At 35.4% G+C, this 19,544-nt stretch overlaps 3 protein-coding genes across 4 annotated transcripts; 2 read left to right on the forward strand and 1 right to left on the reverse strand.

The window, feature by feature from the left end:
* Positions 1–1,609: 1,609 nt before the first annotated feature.
* LOC117324514 (dynein regulatory complex protein 8-like) lies at positions 1,610–8,220 on the reverse strand. The gene is made up of 6 exons (XM_033880415.1): positions 8,141–8,220; positions 6,591–6,675; positions 5,409–5,481; positions 3,208–3,287; positions 2,573–2,682; positions 1,610–1,787 (listed from the first exon to the last, which is right to left on the reverse strand). Exons 1-6 carry the CDS (start codon positions 8,172–8,174, stop codon positions 1,672–1,674), a joined length of 498 nt encoding a protein of 165 aa, XP_033736306.1. The 5' UTR covers positions 8,175–8,220; the 3' UTR covers positions 1,610–1,671.
* Positions 8,221–8,425: 205 nt separating this feature from the next.
* LOC117324513 lies at positions 8,426–16,301 on the forward strand. 2 transcript variants are annotated; one of them, XM_033880413.1, is made up of 2 exons: positions 8,426–8,753; positions 15,510–16,301. In XM_033880413.1, the coding sequence occupies exons 1-2, from the start codon at positions 8,518–8,520 to the stop codon at positions 15,880–15,882; spliced, it is 609 nt and encodes a 202-aa protein (XP_033736304.1). In that variant the 5' UTR covers positions 8,426–8,517; the 3' UTR covers positions 15,883–16,301. The 2 variants fall into 2 exon arrangements, with proteins under 2 accessions (XP_033736304.1, XP_033736303.1); XM_033880412.1 differs by lacking the exon at positions 15,510–16,301 and adding an exon at positions 9,237–10,029 and having other exon boundaries at positions 8,428–8,753.
* A 306-nt stretch (positions 16,302–16,607) lies between these two features.
* On the forward strand, positions 16,608–18,768 carry LOC117322810 (sperm acrosomal protein FSA-ACR.1-like). The gene is made up of 2 exons (XM_033877753.1): positions 16,608–16,718; positions 18,301–18,768. Exons 1-2 carry the CDS (start codon positions 16,608–16,610, stop codon positions 18,766–18,768), a joined length of 579 nt encoding a protein of 192 aa, XP_033733644.1.
* The last annotated feature ends 776 nt before the right edge of the window (positions 18,769–19,544 follow it).

Here is a 19,544-nt window from a genome sequence, read left to right on the forward strand (position 1 = left end):
AAAATCATGGTTTTATTTTAATTTAAAATCGTTTATGAAATAATCTAGTTATAGGCTATTACCGAAATTAAAACCTACACTGCAATGCGTTTTTATCATGAAGTATTATCATTTCACATGAATTTTTGCTTTTTGCTTTTTGGATATGTTTTTTATGGGTTGTTTTTTTTTTTATTAGAATCCTTTCTTTCGTCAGTTACTGAGAAGGGATGGCGACAGGTGTGCTTTACTTCCCTGTTAACATCGGATTACCACGTGCATGGAAGTAGGTTTCGCAGCTCTAACGGATTTACATTATCCTCAGTCGTAATGCTTGTAATTCCCCCGGACGTAACAATAGCATTAGGTATACATGTGGTTGATCCCTAAGGAGATCGGATAACGACCTTACAACGTACATCATTTCACCCAATAAATTTCTTTTTTTTCGAAATTTGCTATTAGACATTGCGTGATAGTGTTCCGTAAATATAAATTAAACCAATGACCCAAATATGATGAAAATTGGTTTGTAAGAGTAAGCTTTAATGCAAGTCCATTGTGATTCCTAGTTAATCCACATATCGTGTTTTAGATTGCAATTCTACGTATTACATCGCTCCAACATTATAAGGTCCTGTAATGACAAGGCGCATTTCTAATGGACAAACACATTCGATCTTATGCAGCGACTACCAGACCATCATGGGTCCAGTGAAAAATTACACGGAAATCCAATATAAAAGCAAAATGAAACCAGACACATGCAGAAACGTACGCGCTGTCGTATAAATATGGGTGTCGTAAGTGGTGAAAGAGAAACCAGACAGGGCTGTGATTGTGTGTGTACTCCAAATAGGAAAAATGCATTGAAATCGAGTAAGAATGAGGCTAATCCATCGAGATAGATTTGCAAACAACATTACGAACCTCGGCGAGGTAAATTGATAAGGATACTAGACGACACTCTGTCAATTGTTTCGGAAGCACTAGTCTTCCCTCCAGATTCATTTGCATTTTGGAAGACAGAACACGGAAATTGACACAAGAAACGATCCATGTAAAAGCATTTCTATAAGTAATGTTCGCTATAGGATTAAGACTGATACTACCAGTTATCGATCTCTTGAATGGTGGCTACAAACAAAGAATTGTTTACGGACTTGTCGCCTCGGGTAAACAAGGGCGGTGTATTCCCTGATAACTGACAGACGTGGCATTTAACGCCATAGTGAGAAGATGGTAGATAAATGTAATATTTGTGGATTAGGGAATTACCACAGTGATGATTGATAAACATCAAGTATTCAGGTTGTTTAATCTCACTGTTCATTTATTCCTGTTTGAACATTATTTATTGTTCCCAACTTTTACTTGTTGGATGAATAGTGGGCTTATATCCAAGTCAGTCTTTTGGAATGTTTTTGATGGCCGGAATTCATCATCAAACGATGACTTCTTGAAAGCATTTTGAGGTCTGCAAATGAAGTATGCAAACGACAGAACAATTTGGTTGCCAGGTTAAAAATGAAAATTAAATTCAGCATTCGGTCATAGAATGGAGCTTTCCTGTGTACTTAACCTAGCTGTATGATATATCTGTTGATCTGTAATAAAAACAAACGAAACATTTAAATGGTAAAATATGAAATCTATTTACATGTTTGTATGTACAGGTTCTTGTTAACAGTGTTACACTTCCTCGATTGTCATTCGCGACACATAGTCCTTATATAATATACATCCTTTCTCGGGATCCACGGCGGCAGACAGCATTTCTTCCATTTCTTCTTGTTGGAATGGTTCACCTGTGAAACAAATTAACAAAAACAAATAAACTACAGATCATATCATTATTTTGCATAGGATTAACATGATTATAAAATCGGAATATTATTTCGAATTACAGTTGATTAATATCTAAATTGAAAAAGGGGTGGGTTATGAGGTTGCGATTAGATAATCTAACCTGTATATTAGTTAAATGTAACTGTCGTATTCTACAAATCGTAATACAATCAATCAACGTTCTCTGAAAATCACATTTCATCAGTTGGCATGTCACGACAGGTTGGTGCTGTCATCAGGACGACATTTACAAATTCCACATACCCTGATATATTCTGTTGATACCTATAAGGTACGTATCGATACCATCACCCATATTTATAACGACAAGAGTTTTAAAATGTAAGGCATCCATGAATCATGACAAAATTACTGAAATACACAACCAAGGATTTTCAAGAGGAAAACAAAGTGGACAATCTGAATCCTTACAATAGCGGTCTGATTTATCAATATTCTAAAATAGAAATGTCGCAATTAGATTGAGCATAATATGCTGCTTCGTTTAACTCTTCAACGAAAATTGACAAGTACTGAAATTATATACACCCAAAAAAGAGTTCAGAAAAATGTCATAATTTCTGGCAACATGAAAGTCTTCGGTAAGGTTTGTCAATATACCACAATCAGATGAGTCTCAATTTATTTTACGCTGTCGCTTCGAAAGATTTTTTTTATCTCTCTGTCGTTTGTACAATCCATTGACCTGTCAAGAGGAAGAGGAAACCTTACGACCAACACTCACCATCCTCTGACATGTATTTGGCCAAGTCTTCTTGTGTAAGAAAGCCCTTGTTGTCGTGGTCCAGAACTTGGAACGCCTTCAACAGCTGATCCTCTGGTAGAGGTTTGTATCTGTAACAGGTCCACGAAAACTCTAGCTGTATATATCTAATTACCTAAAATCTTATCATTCCAAGAAATATGTAACATTAATCCGTGTTCTTTTATTTGATTTACTTGAACTCAGAATTTTAACTTTTCCTGTGCGCAGTCTTAACTTTATTATCAAAATTGAATTTTCACTATAATGCTGGCAGAAAACTTAATTATAGCCGCAGGTCGACTACCAGAGTTTTAATATGATGTACTTCATCTGACAGTATACGGAGCCTGGAGAACGCCGACGGTTAAGTCGTGTCAATTGGATTTGCAATGATTTAAACAGGAAATAAATAGATTGAATTATGGTACAATTTCATAACTTTTTCTGAATAACAATTTATAATTAAAACAAAAAATAAATCAGCTATGAATGCAGAAAATAAGTTTCATTAATTGATTAAGCTGAAATAAGGAATTTCACCTTTGTTTACTGACACGTATTGTGTAATGGTTAAAATAATATCATAAGCTACTCATATTTAAATATTTCAGTACCGTCTCTCCATCAAAACTTTCGTCATCATCGGTAAAAACTTCTCAAAACGAATATATCCTGTTGGCTCCTCTTCTTCTATCTGTTGACAAAACATTTTATTTTATTGAAATAGCATGCTTGCTAAAATGCTATAGAGCATATAAACTCAAATTAATGCCTGGATTACCCTAAATCTCACTGTCACATTCAATTTGAAAATGTTCTTGCTATGATAAAACATTGTATTTAGGAAGGGTCAGAAATCAATGTGTTACATAACGTTATCTAAACTTATATACCACACGTACTTGGCATGACTTCTCGACCCCTGATATATTTATACCAGTAAGTATTACTGTATCTTCATCAATTCTCATACAATAAGCCCAACCCCCACTTTGTTATTCCGTTGTCCTACACAATAACCCCACCCCTACTTTGTTATTCCGTTGTCCTACACAATAACCCCACCCCTACTTTGTTATTCCGTTGACCTACACAATAACCCCACCCCTACTTTGTTATTCTGTTGTCCTACAATAAGCCCACCCCTACTTTGTTATTCTGTTGTCCTACAATAAGCCCACCCCTACTTTGTTATTATGTTGTCCTACAATAAGCCCACCCCTACTTTGTTATTCTGTTGTCCTACAATAAGCCCACACTCTACTTTGTTATTCCGTTGTCCTACACAATTAGCCCACCCCCTACATTGTTATTATGTTGTTCTACAATAAGCCCGCCCCCTACTTTGTTATTATATTGTCCTATAATAAGCCCACACTCTTCTTTGTTATTCTGTAGTCCTACAATAAGCCCACCCCCTACATTGTTATTACATTGTCACACAAAGCCCACCCCCTACTTTGTTATTATGTTGTTCTACAATAAGCCCGCCCCCTACTTTGTTATTATATTGTCCTATAATAAGCCCACACTCTTCTTTGTTATTCTGTAGTCCTACAATAAGCCCACCCCCTACATTGTTATTACATTGTCACACAAAGCCCACCCCCTGCTTTGTTATTATGTTGTTCACAATAACCCCACCCCCTACTTTGTTATTATGTTGTTCACAATAACCCCACTCCCTACTTTGTTATTATGTTGTTCACAATAAACCCACACCCTACTTTGTTATTCCGTTGTCCTACAATAAGCCTGCCCTCTACTTTGTTATTCCGTTGTCCTACAATAAGCCCACCCCTTCTTTGTTATTCTGTTGTCCTACAATAACACCACCCCCAACTTTGTTATTCTGTTGTCCTACAATAAGCCCACCCCTACATTGTTATTCTGTTGTCCTACAATAACACCACCCCCAACTTTGCTATTATGTTGTCCTACAATAAGCCCACCCCCTACATTGTTATTATGTTGTCCTGCAATAAGCCCACACTCTACTTTGTTATTCTGTTGTCCTACAATAAGCCCACCCCAACTTTGTTATTCTGTTGTCCTACAATAAGCCCACCTCCTACTTTGTTATTCTGTTGTCCTACAATAAGCCCACCCCCAACTTTGTTATTCTGTTGTCCTACAATAAGCCCACCTCCTACTTTGTTATTCCCTTGTCCTACAATAAGCCCATCCCCTACTTTGTTATTCTGTTGTTCACAATAACCCCACCCCTACTTTGTTATTCTGTTGTTCACAATAACCCCACCCCTACTTTGTTATTCTGTTGTTCACAATAACCCCACCCCCTACTTTGAATCAGAATTTAGGTGAGGGCTTCTTTTGTTTATTACCATATCTATACACAAATTAGCTCCTCCTCTGATATAAAGAATAAAGATTTAGTAAGTGTCCAATTACAAGCACCGGATAAGCTTCACCACTTTACAAAGTTTGAATATATGAATTTTGTCTTAGGACTGATGAGCTATAGCTATTACACAAAAACCTGTGCCTTGTGACCTGGTTACCATGACAACCCAACTTTCTGCCAGAAAATACATGCATATCTACATATGGTCCCTAACATCCCTGTGTAGTTTCATTGAAATTGGTCCACAAGTTTTGGAGTTGTATGGACAAACAGACAAGACAGATTGACTGACAAGCTGATTCCAGTATACTCCTTGCAGAAGAGCATAATGATAGTACATTCTCCTCACTTTTACTCGTATACAACAGAACCACAGTACATGTAACATATTAGTCATCTATGTATGAATAAATGTATCTCTATTTTTATGGTTCATGCATATGTACTTACCTCTGCAAGCATGTCATGGAGTTCAGTCTCACTGGGACAACAGCCTAAGGAGCGAATGATTGTACCCACTTCCCTAAATAAAGTACAAATCAATGAGGATTTTTTTCATTTTTTTTAAATTATTACATGTATATCTATATTGATTACACAAAGTTCCACAACCTTTTCATTATTGTATTAATAATTCAGCAACACAAACCCAAAGGTCTTTATATCTCAAAATAATGCACAATTGTGCACAGGGGCTGGACATGTTCCTATGAACTAGAATTTAATATGGCCCTGGGGTAATATATATTCCATTCTGGGTCATAGGAATGTGTCAAGTCCCTGTGCATAAATGTATACATTTGGTAAATAAACACAGACAGCATTTAAGACAAAATATTACATAAAGTTACAGTGTGCCTGACATGGTAAGGAAAGGTCTAATTAAAATCTATAACAAATCATGTGTATCAAGTCAATTTCTAACACTGTTTTACTGCATATATATGTAAGTATGAATTTGTTATTATAGTTCTTGTAATGAATATTTACTTATCCATAATGAAAACAAATAAATTTACTTTATTATCTGAGACTGATACCTATATTTTGATACAATATAGTACAACAAATACATTAAGGAGATTGTTCATTTGGACATAAATACAAAATGTCTAAATGCCAAATAAGTTGAATTTTGACTTTTTATCTATTCATCTAATAGATAAATATCTTTAATTGGTAGAACAGTACGATACAACATTCTCTTTTCACTGTATCAAGTTAGTGGGGAATGGGGAATAACTCAATTTGATATTAAACATTCAAAGTATATACCTGTACCTTAGGGTAGCTCAGATGTAAATATTCTATGTATACTATAGTTTTACATTTCATTTGTCTTAAAGATTGAATCACTGTTAACATATCAAATGAAAGGGTGTGTTACTTAATAGGACAGAATGTTTCAGGATAGGCCCATTGTCTTAAATACAATGTATATATAATTATCATTCTAGCTATTATTTTAAAACTTTTGACTCAAAAATGCTTGTTTTATGAAAGTCCTAAAGGACAAAAATACGCTTTTTTGTTGTTTGCCCTTTGTCACAGTATATAATGTTCTAAATATCATTTTAGATTAATTGTCAAAAATTGATGGTAAATTGAAATTTAATTTTGTTAATAAATTACCTGACATCAACTGTTTTGTTATTTTCATTGTCAAAAATGTCAAATGCATCTGTAATCCTTTTCTGGATATCAGCCAACAAGGAATCTGTAAGTAAAATACAGGTTAAAATGCTAATCACTGAAATAACTAAAATTTTAAACACAAAGAAACATTAAAACATCTGAGATTAAGTCTTAGTCCTGTTCACGTTAGAATCATGTGTCTGTATTCAACAAAAAAGAAATTATGAGCCCGCAGTTAAAAAAAGACATTGAAGCAATTGAGAATGTCCGAAGGAGAGCTACTAAACTGGTCAGGAATATATATCTCATCTCCCTTATCCAGAAAGACTCCCTCACCTCGGGCTCCCATCACTCCAGTACAGGGGGAAAAGATACGACATGATTCAGGTATTCAGAATCCTTAATGGGATGGATGTGACTTCAGAGGATCTATTACAAATAACTGGAGAAGGCAGGACAAGAGGACACAATAAGAAACTGGCAAAACCACACACAAGGCTAAGCATCAGAAAAAATTCATTCCCAGCCAGAGTTGTCGATGACTGGAACAGTTTACCATCGTCAGTCGTCAATTCACCATCAATCAACTCATTTAAAAGCAACCTCAACAAGCACTGGACTAACAAGGAGATCAAGTTCCACCCATCCTACTATGTGTACTAGTTAAACAACGACCCGCCAAAATACTCTGTATAACACCTACTACCTATACAGTTTATACATGTATATAAAGATAGTGACCGTAGATACAGATGGTGTGTTAATAATCTAAATATGAAACTGAGCACCAATTCGTCTTTTATGAATGATATTTGATGACCGTATTGAGGAAATTTGAATTTGAACTACCATATTTTAAATGAGGAATCTACTATACTTGATACATGATTGAGTATGCGTACTGTAAATAGAATAATAAAAACAGGTGGTTAAGAAGCGGACACGCTTATAAAAAGACCGATGACTGCTATTGCTAATTGTATACATATGTTCTATATAAGGCTCATTACAATTACTGTGTACCTGGGGAACAATGTAGGATAATGGCAGGTTACTTGATGAACTCTGTACATTTATATCAAATTGTTAATCGCCATATGAGGCAAGCAGCATGCTACAAATTAAGTGAGAAATAATGTTAGGCATTACACCCCCAAGGATCAGTGTGAGGCACAATATTATTGATAGAACGTCAGACTCCCAAACACAACACTACTGCATGAGTACAGTTGTTACGGCAGTAGCGGATTATCGACGGATCACTTGAAAAACTAAACCTGATTATGACAAAATAACTCCCAGGAGGGTGTTTGTTGTACAAATTTGTTAATCAATCATTTTTAGTGTATACAACAAAACATCACCGTGACAGAATACAAAGAGGCAATCAATGAGACAAAATGACACAATCAATCAGTATATATTCCTTTGTTTGTAGAAAATAACTCCCTTCAAAGTAAAAGCGGATTTTTTAAACAATGACATAAAGTGAACACGACACATAAAAATAATCGCCAAACATCGTCTTTGCTGACAAGATCATTTACCTGTGTTCTCTTTCTGTTCGTCGGCTCCGGCCATGTTGTTTACTTCGGTTGCCAGATGAAAACGGTTTATCAATATTACAAAATTTCATAAATATGTGATCGGTTCTATAAATAGTTATATTTCTGTATCAAATTCATATAAACTTTTTTTATCAGTTAACAATTTAAATATTTCTTCTTTTATTTTATAGTATGCATTTTGTTGTATATATAATATATATGTTATATTTATTATCTTGCTTTCGTTAACAAATACTTCATGTAAAGTAGATTCTGGAATATGCATTAACCAATATGGCCGCGTCCAGATAATGTAGATTGCAGTGAACAACATAGGAAGTCTTACAGATATATATGTCCTATATTCGTAAACGGCAATGTCGAGTTTAAGAGCGCTTCTGGTCGAAGCCAAAGTTGATGAATTGCATGTAGTTGAAACAACGAACAACACCAAAAGCTTGTATTTCACAGGAATAGGAGCAAATGACAAATGGAAAATATGCTCAACAAATGGGACGGACGTGTGGAAAGTTGAACTAGATACAGATGAGCTCGAATCTTATAAAGATGCAGCAGAAGTCAGCACTGTAGAAGCATTCTTGTCAAAATTCAGGTAAATATATTTCAAACGTCAACTTCTTCTTCATTACGCTGTCACACTAGGAAAGTAGTACCGTGAATTAAATGTTGAAGGCACATTGTGTCAGGGGAGGTAACTGTGTTTATTTTGATCTGTTAGGGATCAATATTTTCAACTATGAAATTGGTGCATTGACATAAGTAAAAGTTAACACATTGTCAAATAATAACTCTAATTATTCGAAAGATCATTAGATACAGAATTTAAAAATGTATACATATTAGGAGAATAAGACATGGATATGGATATTAATTAAGAGCTTTTTAAAAGTGAATATTTCTGGTTCCATGTGGGGGGGGGGGGAGAAAGAATTAAAAGCACAATTACACTTTGCCTTCCTCTTATTATAAGTTGTCTACATCAGGTATATGAATTCTAAATCTCTGGTTATTCCACTAAATATGTTTAATATTCTAATTGTTATGGTACTATTTTTGGTCCTTTTTTCATTCCCAGGAAAGGTTTTGTTGGTGGAGACATTACAACACTTATCGGAGGAACAAAGATAACCATCAACATCGGCAAAGGAACCGACAAAATAGCAGTCGATGTTTTTGAGGCAAAAGCAGCTGAAAGGAAAACAGAACTTCAGAATGTGTTGTTTCGATTGGCTGATAAGAATATGTCCCTGCAAGCAGATTTGGCTGCTGCTGAAAAAACAGTTGTTGCCTTGAAAGCACAAAAAGGTCAGGGAGCTGCTGGGTTTTCCTTGAATGACATAGGACCAAAGACTTCTAACCAGTCTAAAGCTAGGCCAAAGACAGGCATGAGTGCCATCAATCCAAACAGTAAAAAGAGAAAAGCACCCACTGGTGTTGTGTTTGATTAGATGATCAGTTCCAAATTTCGTTCTGTAGACATTTTCCCACCCTTTAAAATTTACATATTTCTACGCATTGTTGTAGTTAATAATGATGGCAGCTATCTATGTACCATGCAGCTTCTTGTGTCAGTTATTGTCAGTTGTTAACTCAAAACTGGTTCTGGTTATAATTTTACAAGTAGTTTCACCTAAAATTATTTTTTCAAATTAAAAAGCAAAAAATGTTGTGTTTAAAAAACTGTAGAAATACAGCCTTCTTGAACAATATTTGATACATTGTACATTTTTAGCATTTTTATCAATGTGGTTAAATTGAAGTAGAACTTTGTGTAGTAGGACCTACATGCTTAGTTAATGTCTGTACATGGTATATTTATCATATTGAACATAGCACTGTGTATCACCAATAAAATTGTGTAAGACTACCACTGTACATTGTTTTAATATTTTTATATTGATCAAGTTTAATGCTGCTCACATAGTTTGTATTTTGATGTAAATGTATAACAATTGAAAACAGGCTTATCCTCATACTGCTCAGTTGGACCATACCTGAAAAGGATAATCTTTAAAAACCCTGAAGTCATCAAATAAAGATGGTTATCTAGAATCTTTGCTTCAAGAAACCAGAGAAGTTTTTAGCTCGCCTGTTATGTAGGACCGATGAGCTTATGCCATGGCATAGTGTCTGTCAACTTTTATTTTGAATTGCTGCTAGTTATAAAATAATAAATGGATCTTGACCAAATTTGGTCGGAGACATCCTTTGTGGAAGGGGAACAAATTCTGGGTGACTCTGGCCCCCATGGGCCTGGAGGGAAGGCAGCAATATGTGAAATAGAGTTAAGTTCTTTAAATCACAACTGATAATGAATTTAAGTGAATTGTTTTTTTAGCAAATTTGGCCATTAGCGTCCTTAGGAGAAAGGGTAAAAAAATTGTATAAAAGGTGACACTAGCCCCTATTTGGCCTTAGGGGAAGGGCCCAGAAGAGTGAATAGAAACAAGTTCTTTAAATCGCTTCTATTCATGAAAGAATTGTGAAAGAAATGAATTGTGAAATTGGGTCAGAAAAATCTTTTGGGGAAGTGGAAAAAATTTTGCATAAATCCCCTCCCCCTTTTCCTTTGGGCCAGAGGGGTGGGGCCAAATTTCGAAAATAGAAGTCCCTTAAATACTAGTAGTCATTAAAGGACATAATCGATTTTGACCAATTTTGGTCAGAAGCATAATTTGCTGAAGGGGTATTAATTTCGTATAAAACGTCAATCTTTTTTTTTTTAATCCTTCTGTAGAAATGTAGTATTGTGTCCTTATATAAATGGTCTCACTAGCAAACTTAAATGCCCAGAATTTATAGAATTTATTACAAAACATGATATGATCTGTATCACAGAGTCTAAGACTGATAGTGCAGACTTGGTAGATATTGAAGGCTACACTTCATTTTGTAAACATAGAAAGTCATTATCAACCATCAAATCTGGTGGTATTGTTGTATATATCAAGGATGAATATGTAAAATATGTATCTCAAATAAGAACAGACAATGATAATGTACTATGGGTTAAAATGAATAATTCTATTTTCAACAACGATGGCAATGTATTGTTTGGTGTAACATATATACCTCCTGCCAATTCGAATTATTCTACACTTGATTGTTTTGAAGAAATCGAAAACGAATTACTAAACTCCAGTAATGATGTTAAATGTATTTGTCTTTTGGGCGATTTTAATAGTAGAACAGCAAACGCTCCTGATTTTATAGATGATATAGATGATGATCTTGATGACCAGGATGTAAATAAATTTGAAGAAATACATGTACCAAAGACAAGATTTTCTCAAGATCAAGTACGAAATAATTATGGCGGGCGTTTATTAGACATGTGTAAACACTGTAATATCTTTATTTTAAATGGTAGAATGGGCGAAGACCGAGATGTCGGTAAACTTACATGTAAGAATGCAAGTGTTGTAGATTATTGTATAGGGAATTTTGAACTGTTTAAATTAGTAGATGATTTTTCTATTAATGAATTTTCTTTTCTTTTGTCAGATGTACACTGTCCAATGCACCTAAATCTACTTAAAACATGTAATATTACAAACGATTGTGATAATGAGATTTCCGAAGAGGATTGTTTTATTCCCAAACCAAAAAAATGGAATGATATTGAAAAGGATAAGTTTGTACAGTCAGTATCTGAAAGATACTCGTATATAGAGAATATTGTAAATAACATGTGCAATAATGAAATTGAAAATGTAACTTTTATCAATGAAACTGTAAATACTTTGAGTGAAATTTTCGTCGATGCCGCTAAACATGCTTTTGGTACTACCCAACCTATGACCAAACATTCCAATTTCAAAAAGCCATGGTTCACTAAAGATTGTAAATCAGCAAGACAGAATTACAGAAAAGCCAAAAGATTATATAAAAGGTATGGTGACCAAGTATTTAAAGAAGATTTATACGATAAGGAACGCAAATATCGTAAAACGCTGAAGTCATCAGTTACTGCACATAAAATTCAGATTAAAACGAAATTAAACAATTTAAGATCTAGAAACCCAAAAGAATATTGGAAAATATTAAACAAAGGTAGTCCTAGTAAGAAAAAAACATGTAAGGCAGATATCGAGGATCTCTACAATTATTTCAGTAAATATTTTAACCATAATGTTGAGGGAACTTATAATCATATATTTTCCAGTGAACAGCTCCAAGAGTTATCGAACCTGGGAGCCAATACTTGTTTAAATATACCTATATCTTCATCAGAAATATCAAAATGTATTTTTAGATTAAAAAACAATAAGGCTTTTGGTGAAGATCTAGTATGTAATGAATATATAAAATCTACTGCAGATATCATGCTACCATTATACGTCAAACTCTTTAATTATATATTCGACACTGGTAATATCCCAGATGTGTGGTTGATGGGCAATATTATACCAGTTTTTAAAAATAAAGGAGATATCCATGATGCTAATAATTACAGACCAATTACACTGGTAAGCTGTCTGGGTAAGTTATTTACAACCATTATCAATGAACGACTCACCAATTATGCAGATAGCATTGAACTTATACTAGAAAACCAAGCGGGATTTAGAAAACATCATTCTACAACTGATCATATTTTTTCACTCTATTCTTTAATTGAACTATCAAAACAATTCAAAAGTAAAATGTACTGTGCATTTATAGATTTTGAGAAAGCCTTCGACAGTGTCTGGAGATTAGGACTGTGGAACAAATTAATTACAAGTAATATAGGAGGGAAATGTTTTAAAGTCATAATTAATATGTACAATGGAATTAAGGCCAAGGCGGTTCTGTCTCTAATATTTTTAATTGTAATTCCGGTGCAAGACAAGGGGAAAATTTGTCCCCATTTTTATTTTCAATCTTTTTAAATGATCTAGAACATTTCTTAATATCACATGACTGTAGAGGTTTATCTAATTTGGCGGGAAAACTAGAGACAGAGCTACAAGTTTATCTCAAGTTGTATATAATGTTGTATGCCGATGATACCATTCTACTTGCAGAGTCAGTAGAAGATTTACAAACACAACTTAACGTATTTCACACCTACTCAAAATTGTGGCATCTTAAAGTTAACATTGACAAGACTAAGATAATGGTTTTTGGGAGAGGAACGGTGTCACGAAATATACAGTTCACCTATGATGGCAATAATTTAGAAATTGTGAAAATTTTTAAATATCTCGGGGTTTGTTTCACTAGAAATGGTTTTACACATTTGAATATCAAACAATTATATGAAAAAGGCCTTAGGGCCATGTATGGCGCTATTTCAAAATGCAGAAATCATAATCTGTCCATCGATTGTAAAATGGATATTTTTGATAAAGCAATCAAACCGATTATACTATATGGCTGTGAGGTTTGGGTGTTTTGTGACACCAAGCTCTTAGAACGTCTACATTTGAAATTCTGTAAACATATCCTTAGATTAAAAACATCTACACCAAACTTTATGATATATGGAGAATTGGGAAGGTTTCCATTAAGTATAAATATAAAAGTTCGTATGATTGGATTTTGGGCCAAAATGATGGTCTCAACTCATAATAAATTGAGCAACAAATTTTTCCAAATTTTAAGACATTATAATGCTCAATGGTCTAACTATATTAAAAATATTTTTGAAGAATGTAATTTATTAGATGTTTTTGAAAACCATGAATTTACTAGTATACGCTGCTTAAAAAATACTGTTTTTCATACCCTAAGAAATTTGTTCATATGTAATTGGAAAAATGACGTTTTCAATTCTCCGAAAGGGACCAATTACAGAATTTATAAACATGATTTAAGTTTAGAAAAATATCTACTTGACCTCCCCCCTAAGCTAGCTAATTCCTATTGTAAATTTCGAACTTGTAACATTAAATTACCAATCGAATACGGAAGATGGAATAACATCCCAAGAGAAAATAGAATCTGTAGTCTGTGTAACCTGAATGAAATAGGAGACGAATTCCATTATCTATTTAATTGCAGCGATCATCAAATAGCATTAAACAGAAAAAAATATATATCTAGATACTATTATGAAAGACCAAGTACATTCAAATTTAATACACTTTTTAATTTTGTAGTAGACGATGAATTGAAATCACTTGTGAAATTAATTAAAGAAATAAGTATACGACTCAACAATATTTAAGATAATCTCTTGCTTAACAAATGTATCGATGTATTATATCATATGTCCTGTACAAATTTTGTATGTATATAATTCTCTACACTTTATATGTTTATGCGAATAAAATATTGTCTTTGTCATTGTCATTGTCATTATTACTGCGATATCCATGTGAGCAATATAGACCCTCTGGGCCTCTTGTTATCAAATTTGATGAGACTTCAGTGATGTGGTCATCAGACACTGATGCTGGTTACCTGCTCTGATTTTGTATATTTTAAGGAAGGTATTGACTGCAGAATCTTGCTAATTTTGGCCCTTTTACCGTAAATTCGTAATTGTTTGGGACGAAATGTGAATCGAGATGAATTAAGGATCAGGTGGTAAACATATAAGTCGGCCATCCTAATGACAGGTCTAGTTTTCACGGGTTTCTTTTCTTTTAATCACAATTTTTGAGGATAGAAAATAAAATCATGAAAGAAGCAGCGTCGAAAATGAAATGATTTTTTTTAACAATTGTAATGAAGGAAAATAAACAAACAATAATAGTATTAGGGACGGCAGTGTGAGATACTTATAATACTACACATCAAAACGTTAGGAATTTGTTCTAAATACCACACAGACGACCGTGATAGTCCATGATAGGGGGAGTTGACATTGAAATCGCTAGGGAAATGTTACAAATATTTTGTAAATCAGGTTATTCAGTTAAAGGTACTACGTATTTCTATTTAATCATTCTGTAAATCACTATGAACCATTTGTACCAGAACCAAATACTATCTCCACATCTGTTAGGGATCAATATTTTCAACTATGAAATTGGTGCATTGACATAAGTAAAAGTTAACACATTGTCAAATAATAACTGTAATTATTCGAAAGATCATTAGATACAGAATTCAAAAATGTTTACATATTAGGAGAATAAGACATGGATATTAATTAAGAGCTTTTTAAAAGTGAATATTTCTGGTTCCATGGGGGGGGGGGGGGAAGAAAGAATTAAAAGCACAATAACATCTGATGTGTTACTTTTTTTTCCCCATTTATTGTATTGATTTACACTTTGCCTTCTCTTATTATAAGTTATCTACATCAGGTATATGTATTCTAAATCTAATGTTGATTGATCTCTGGTTATGCCACTAAATATGTTTAATATTCTAATTGTTATGGTACTATTTTTGGTCCTTTTTTCATTCCCAGGAAAGGTTTTGTTGGTGGAGACATTACAACACTTATCGGTGGAACAAAGATAACCATCAACATCGGCAAAGGAACCGACAAAATAGCAGTTGATGTTTTTGAGGCAAAAGCAGCTGAAAGGAAAACAGAACTTCAGAATGTGTTGTTTCGATTGGCTGATAAGAATATGTCCCTGCAAGCAGATTTGGCTGCTGCTGAAAAAACAGTTGTTGCCTTGAAAGCACAAAAAGGTCAGGGAGCTGCTGGGTTTTCCTTGAATGACATAGGACCAAAGACTTCTAACCAGTCTAAAGCTAGGCCAAAGACAGGCATGAGTGCCATCAATCCAAACAGTAAAAAGAGAAAAGCACCCACTGGTGTTGTGTTTGATTAGATGACCAGTTCCAAATTTCGTCCTGTAGCCATTTTCCCACCCTTTAAAATTTACATATTTCTACGCATTGTTGTAGTTAATAATGATGGCAGCTATCTATGTACCATGCAGCTTCTTGTGTCAGTTATTGTCAGTTGTTAACTCAAAACTGGTTCTGGTTATAATTTTACTAGTAGTTTCACCTAAAATTATTTCTTCAAATTAAAAAGCAAAAATGTTGTGTTTAAAAAACTGTAGAAATACAGCCTTCTTGAACAATATTTAATACATTGTACATTTTTAGCATTTTTATCAATGTGGTTAAATTGAAGTAGAACTTTGTGTAGTAGGACCTACATGCTTAGTTAATGTCTGTACATGGTATATTTATCATATTGAACATAGCACTGTGTATCACCAATAAAATTGTGTAAGACTACCACTGTACATTGTTTTAATATTTTCATATTGATATAGTTTAATGCTGCTCACATAGTTTGAATTTTGATGTAAATGTATAACAATTGAAAACAGGCTTATCCTCATACTGCTCAGTTGGACCATACCTGAAAAGGATAATCTTTAAAAACCCTGAAGTCATCAAATAAAGATGGTTATCTAGAATCTTTGCTTCAAGAAACCAGAGAAGTTTTTAGCTCACTTGTTATGTAGGACCCATGAGCTTATGCCATGGCATAGTGTGTGTCAACTTTTATTTTGAATTGCTGCTAGTTATAGAATAATAAATGGATCTTGACCAAATTTGGTCGGAGACATCCTTTGTGGAAGGGGAACAAATTCTGGGTGAATGTGGCCCCCATGGGGCTGGAGGGAAGGCAGCAATATGTGAAATAGAGGTAAGTTCTTTAAATCACAACTGATAATGAATTTAAGTGAATTGTTTTTGACCAAATTTGGCCAGTAGCGTCCTTAGGGGAAAGGGTAAACAAATTTGTATAAAAGGTGACACTAGCCCCTATTTGGCCTTAGGGGAAGGGCCCAGAAGAGTGAATAGAAGCAAGTTCTTTCAATCGCTTAAATTCATGAAAGAATTGTGAAAGAAACGAATTGTGAAATTAGGTCAGAAAAATCTTTTGGGGAAGTAGAAAAATTTTTTGCATAAATGAATCAAGATGAATTAAGGATCAGGTGGTAAACATATTAATCGGTCATCCTAATGACAGGTCTAGTTTTCACGGGTTTCTTTTCTTTTAATCACAATTTTTGAGGATATATTTGCCTGGTAGCATCACTATGGGGTGGGGATTCAAAATTGTACAAATGATGGGGCTGACCCCCCAGGGGCGTGAGGGGCGGGGCCGAATGTGGTAAATCTGGCTATATTCATATAAACAACTTCTTTTCTGAAACCAAGCAATAGCTATAGCTCATATTTGCCTGGTAGCATCACTATGGGGTGAAGTTTCAAAATTGTACAAATGATGGGGCTGCATGACCCCCCAGGGGCCTGAGGGGTGGGGCCGAATGTGATCAATCCGGCTATATTGATGTAAACGACTTCTCTGAAACCGAGCAATGGCTGTCGCTCATATTTGCCTGGTAGCATCACTTTGGGGTGGGGATTCAAAATTGTACAAATGATGGGGCTGACCCCCCAGGGGCCTGAGGGGCGCGGCCGAATTTGATCAATCCGGCTATATTGATGTAAACGACTTCTCTGAAACCGAGCAATGGCTGTCGCTCATATTTGCCTGGTAGCATCATTTGGGGGTGGGGATTCAAAATTTTACAAATGATGGGGCTGACCCCCCAGGGGCCTGAGGGGCGGGGCCAAATGTGGTCAATCCGGCTATATTCATATAATTGACTTCTTCTCCTGAACCAAGCAATGGATATCTCTCATATTTTACTGGTAGCATCACCTTGGGGTAGGAATTAATTTGAAATTGTACAAATGACGGGGCCGATCCCCCTGGGGGCTGAGGGGCGGGTCCAAAAGGGATCAGTTTGCAGAATTGATATAAACGACTTCTCTAAAACTAAGCAATGGATATCGCTCATATTTTACTGGTAGCATCCCTATGGGGTGGGGATTAAAAATTGTACAAATGGTGGGACTGACCCCCCAGGGGCCTGAGGGGCGGGGCCAAAATTGGTCAATTTGTTTAAACAACTTCTTCTCTGAAACTAAGCAATGGACATCACTCACATTTGTGTGGTAGGATCCCTATGGGGTAGCACCAAAAGTCAATTTCATTTCATGGATTAATGCACTTTTGGCATTTTTAGTATTAAAATAAAACCGATTCCCATATAAAATGCTTATGAAATATATTGACATATCAATACCAGCAACAAATATACTTAAGCATCATTCTTGTTTCATATCTCATGAAACCAGGTGAGCGATACAGGCCCTCTGGGCCTCTTGTTAGAAACTTGAGTTGGCCCACAGTACTGATCAGAAACTTGAGTTAGGCCCACAGTACTGGTCAGAAACTTGAGTTGGCCCACAGTACTGGTCAGAAACTGGAGTTAGCCCACAGTACTGGTCAGAAACTGGAGTTAGCCCACAGTACTGGTCAGAAACTGGAGTTAGCCCACAGTACTGGTCAGAAACTTGAGTTGGCCCACACTACTGGTCAGAAACTTGAGTTAGCCCACACTACTGGTCAGAAACTTGAGTTAGCCCACAGTACTGGTCAGAAACTTGAGTTAGCCCGCAGTACTGGTCAGAAACTTGAGTTAGCCCGCAGTACTGGTCAGAAACTTGAGTTGGCCCACAGCACTGGTCAGAAACCTGAGTTAGTCCACAGTACTGGTCAGAAACTTGAGTTAGTCCACAGTACTGGTCAGAAACTTGAGTTGGCCCACAGTACTGGTCAGAAACTTGAGTTAGCCCACAGTACTGGTCAGAAACTTGAGTTGGCCCACAGTACTGGTTAGCTCACCTGGTCCGAAGGACCAAGGTGAGCTTATGCCATACCGTGGCGTCTGTCGTCCCTCCGTCCCTCCGTCCCTCCGTCAACAATTGACTTATTTGACTTCTTCATAACCGCTGATCGGAATTTGAACAAATTTGGTCAGAAGCATCCCTATGGGTAGGGGACTCAAAATTGTACAAATGATAGGGCTGACCCCCTGGGGGCCTCTTGGGTGGGGCCAAAAGGGGTCAGTTTGGCGCTATTGATATATTAAAACGACTTCTTCTTCAGTACTGGTCAGAAACTGGAGTTAGCCCACAGTACTGGTCAGAAACTTGAGTTAGCCCACTGTATTCTAACTCTGATTTTAGATACTGTTCTCCCTAACAGATGTCCTCTGTACGATTATGGACACAACTTACACATCCTGTAAGCTGTACTACAGTTATGTATTGCGGACATACATTTTTTATAGTGTTATTAAACGTATTTATACCATTTTCTGGTTTACGGAAAGTGCCGGTGATTCCCGATTACATTAGAACACATTATTTAAAACCCCTTTGGGCGGTTAGGTGATGACGTTAAAACTGTTAGCTGTAATCACCCACCTGTTGGATCCAAACGGTGGAGCGTTGACCTAAGTTTATAACGTCTAGAGAGAATTAGTCGCGAGCCTATATGTATATATCGTGTACACGACCCTTTTTAATTACATCACATATGATCCTGTTTATCATACAACACGGTGGTAATGTTATTCTGAAGGTGACACGAGCTTCTAATGGTATAAGTAAC

The sequence above is a fragment of the Pecten maximus genome, chromosome 3 (genome assembly GCF_902652985.1).
Source record: "Pecten maximus chromosome 3, xPecMax1.1, whole genome shotgun sequence".
Lineage (NCBI taxonomy): Eukaryota > Metazoa > Mollusca > Bivalvia > Pectinida > Pectinidae > Pecten > Pecten maximus.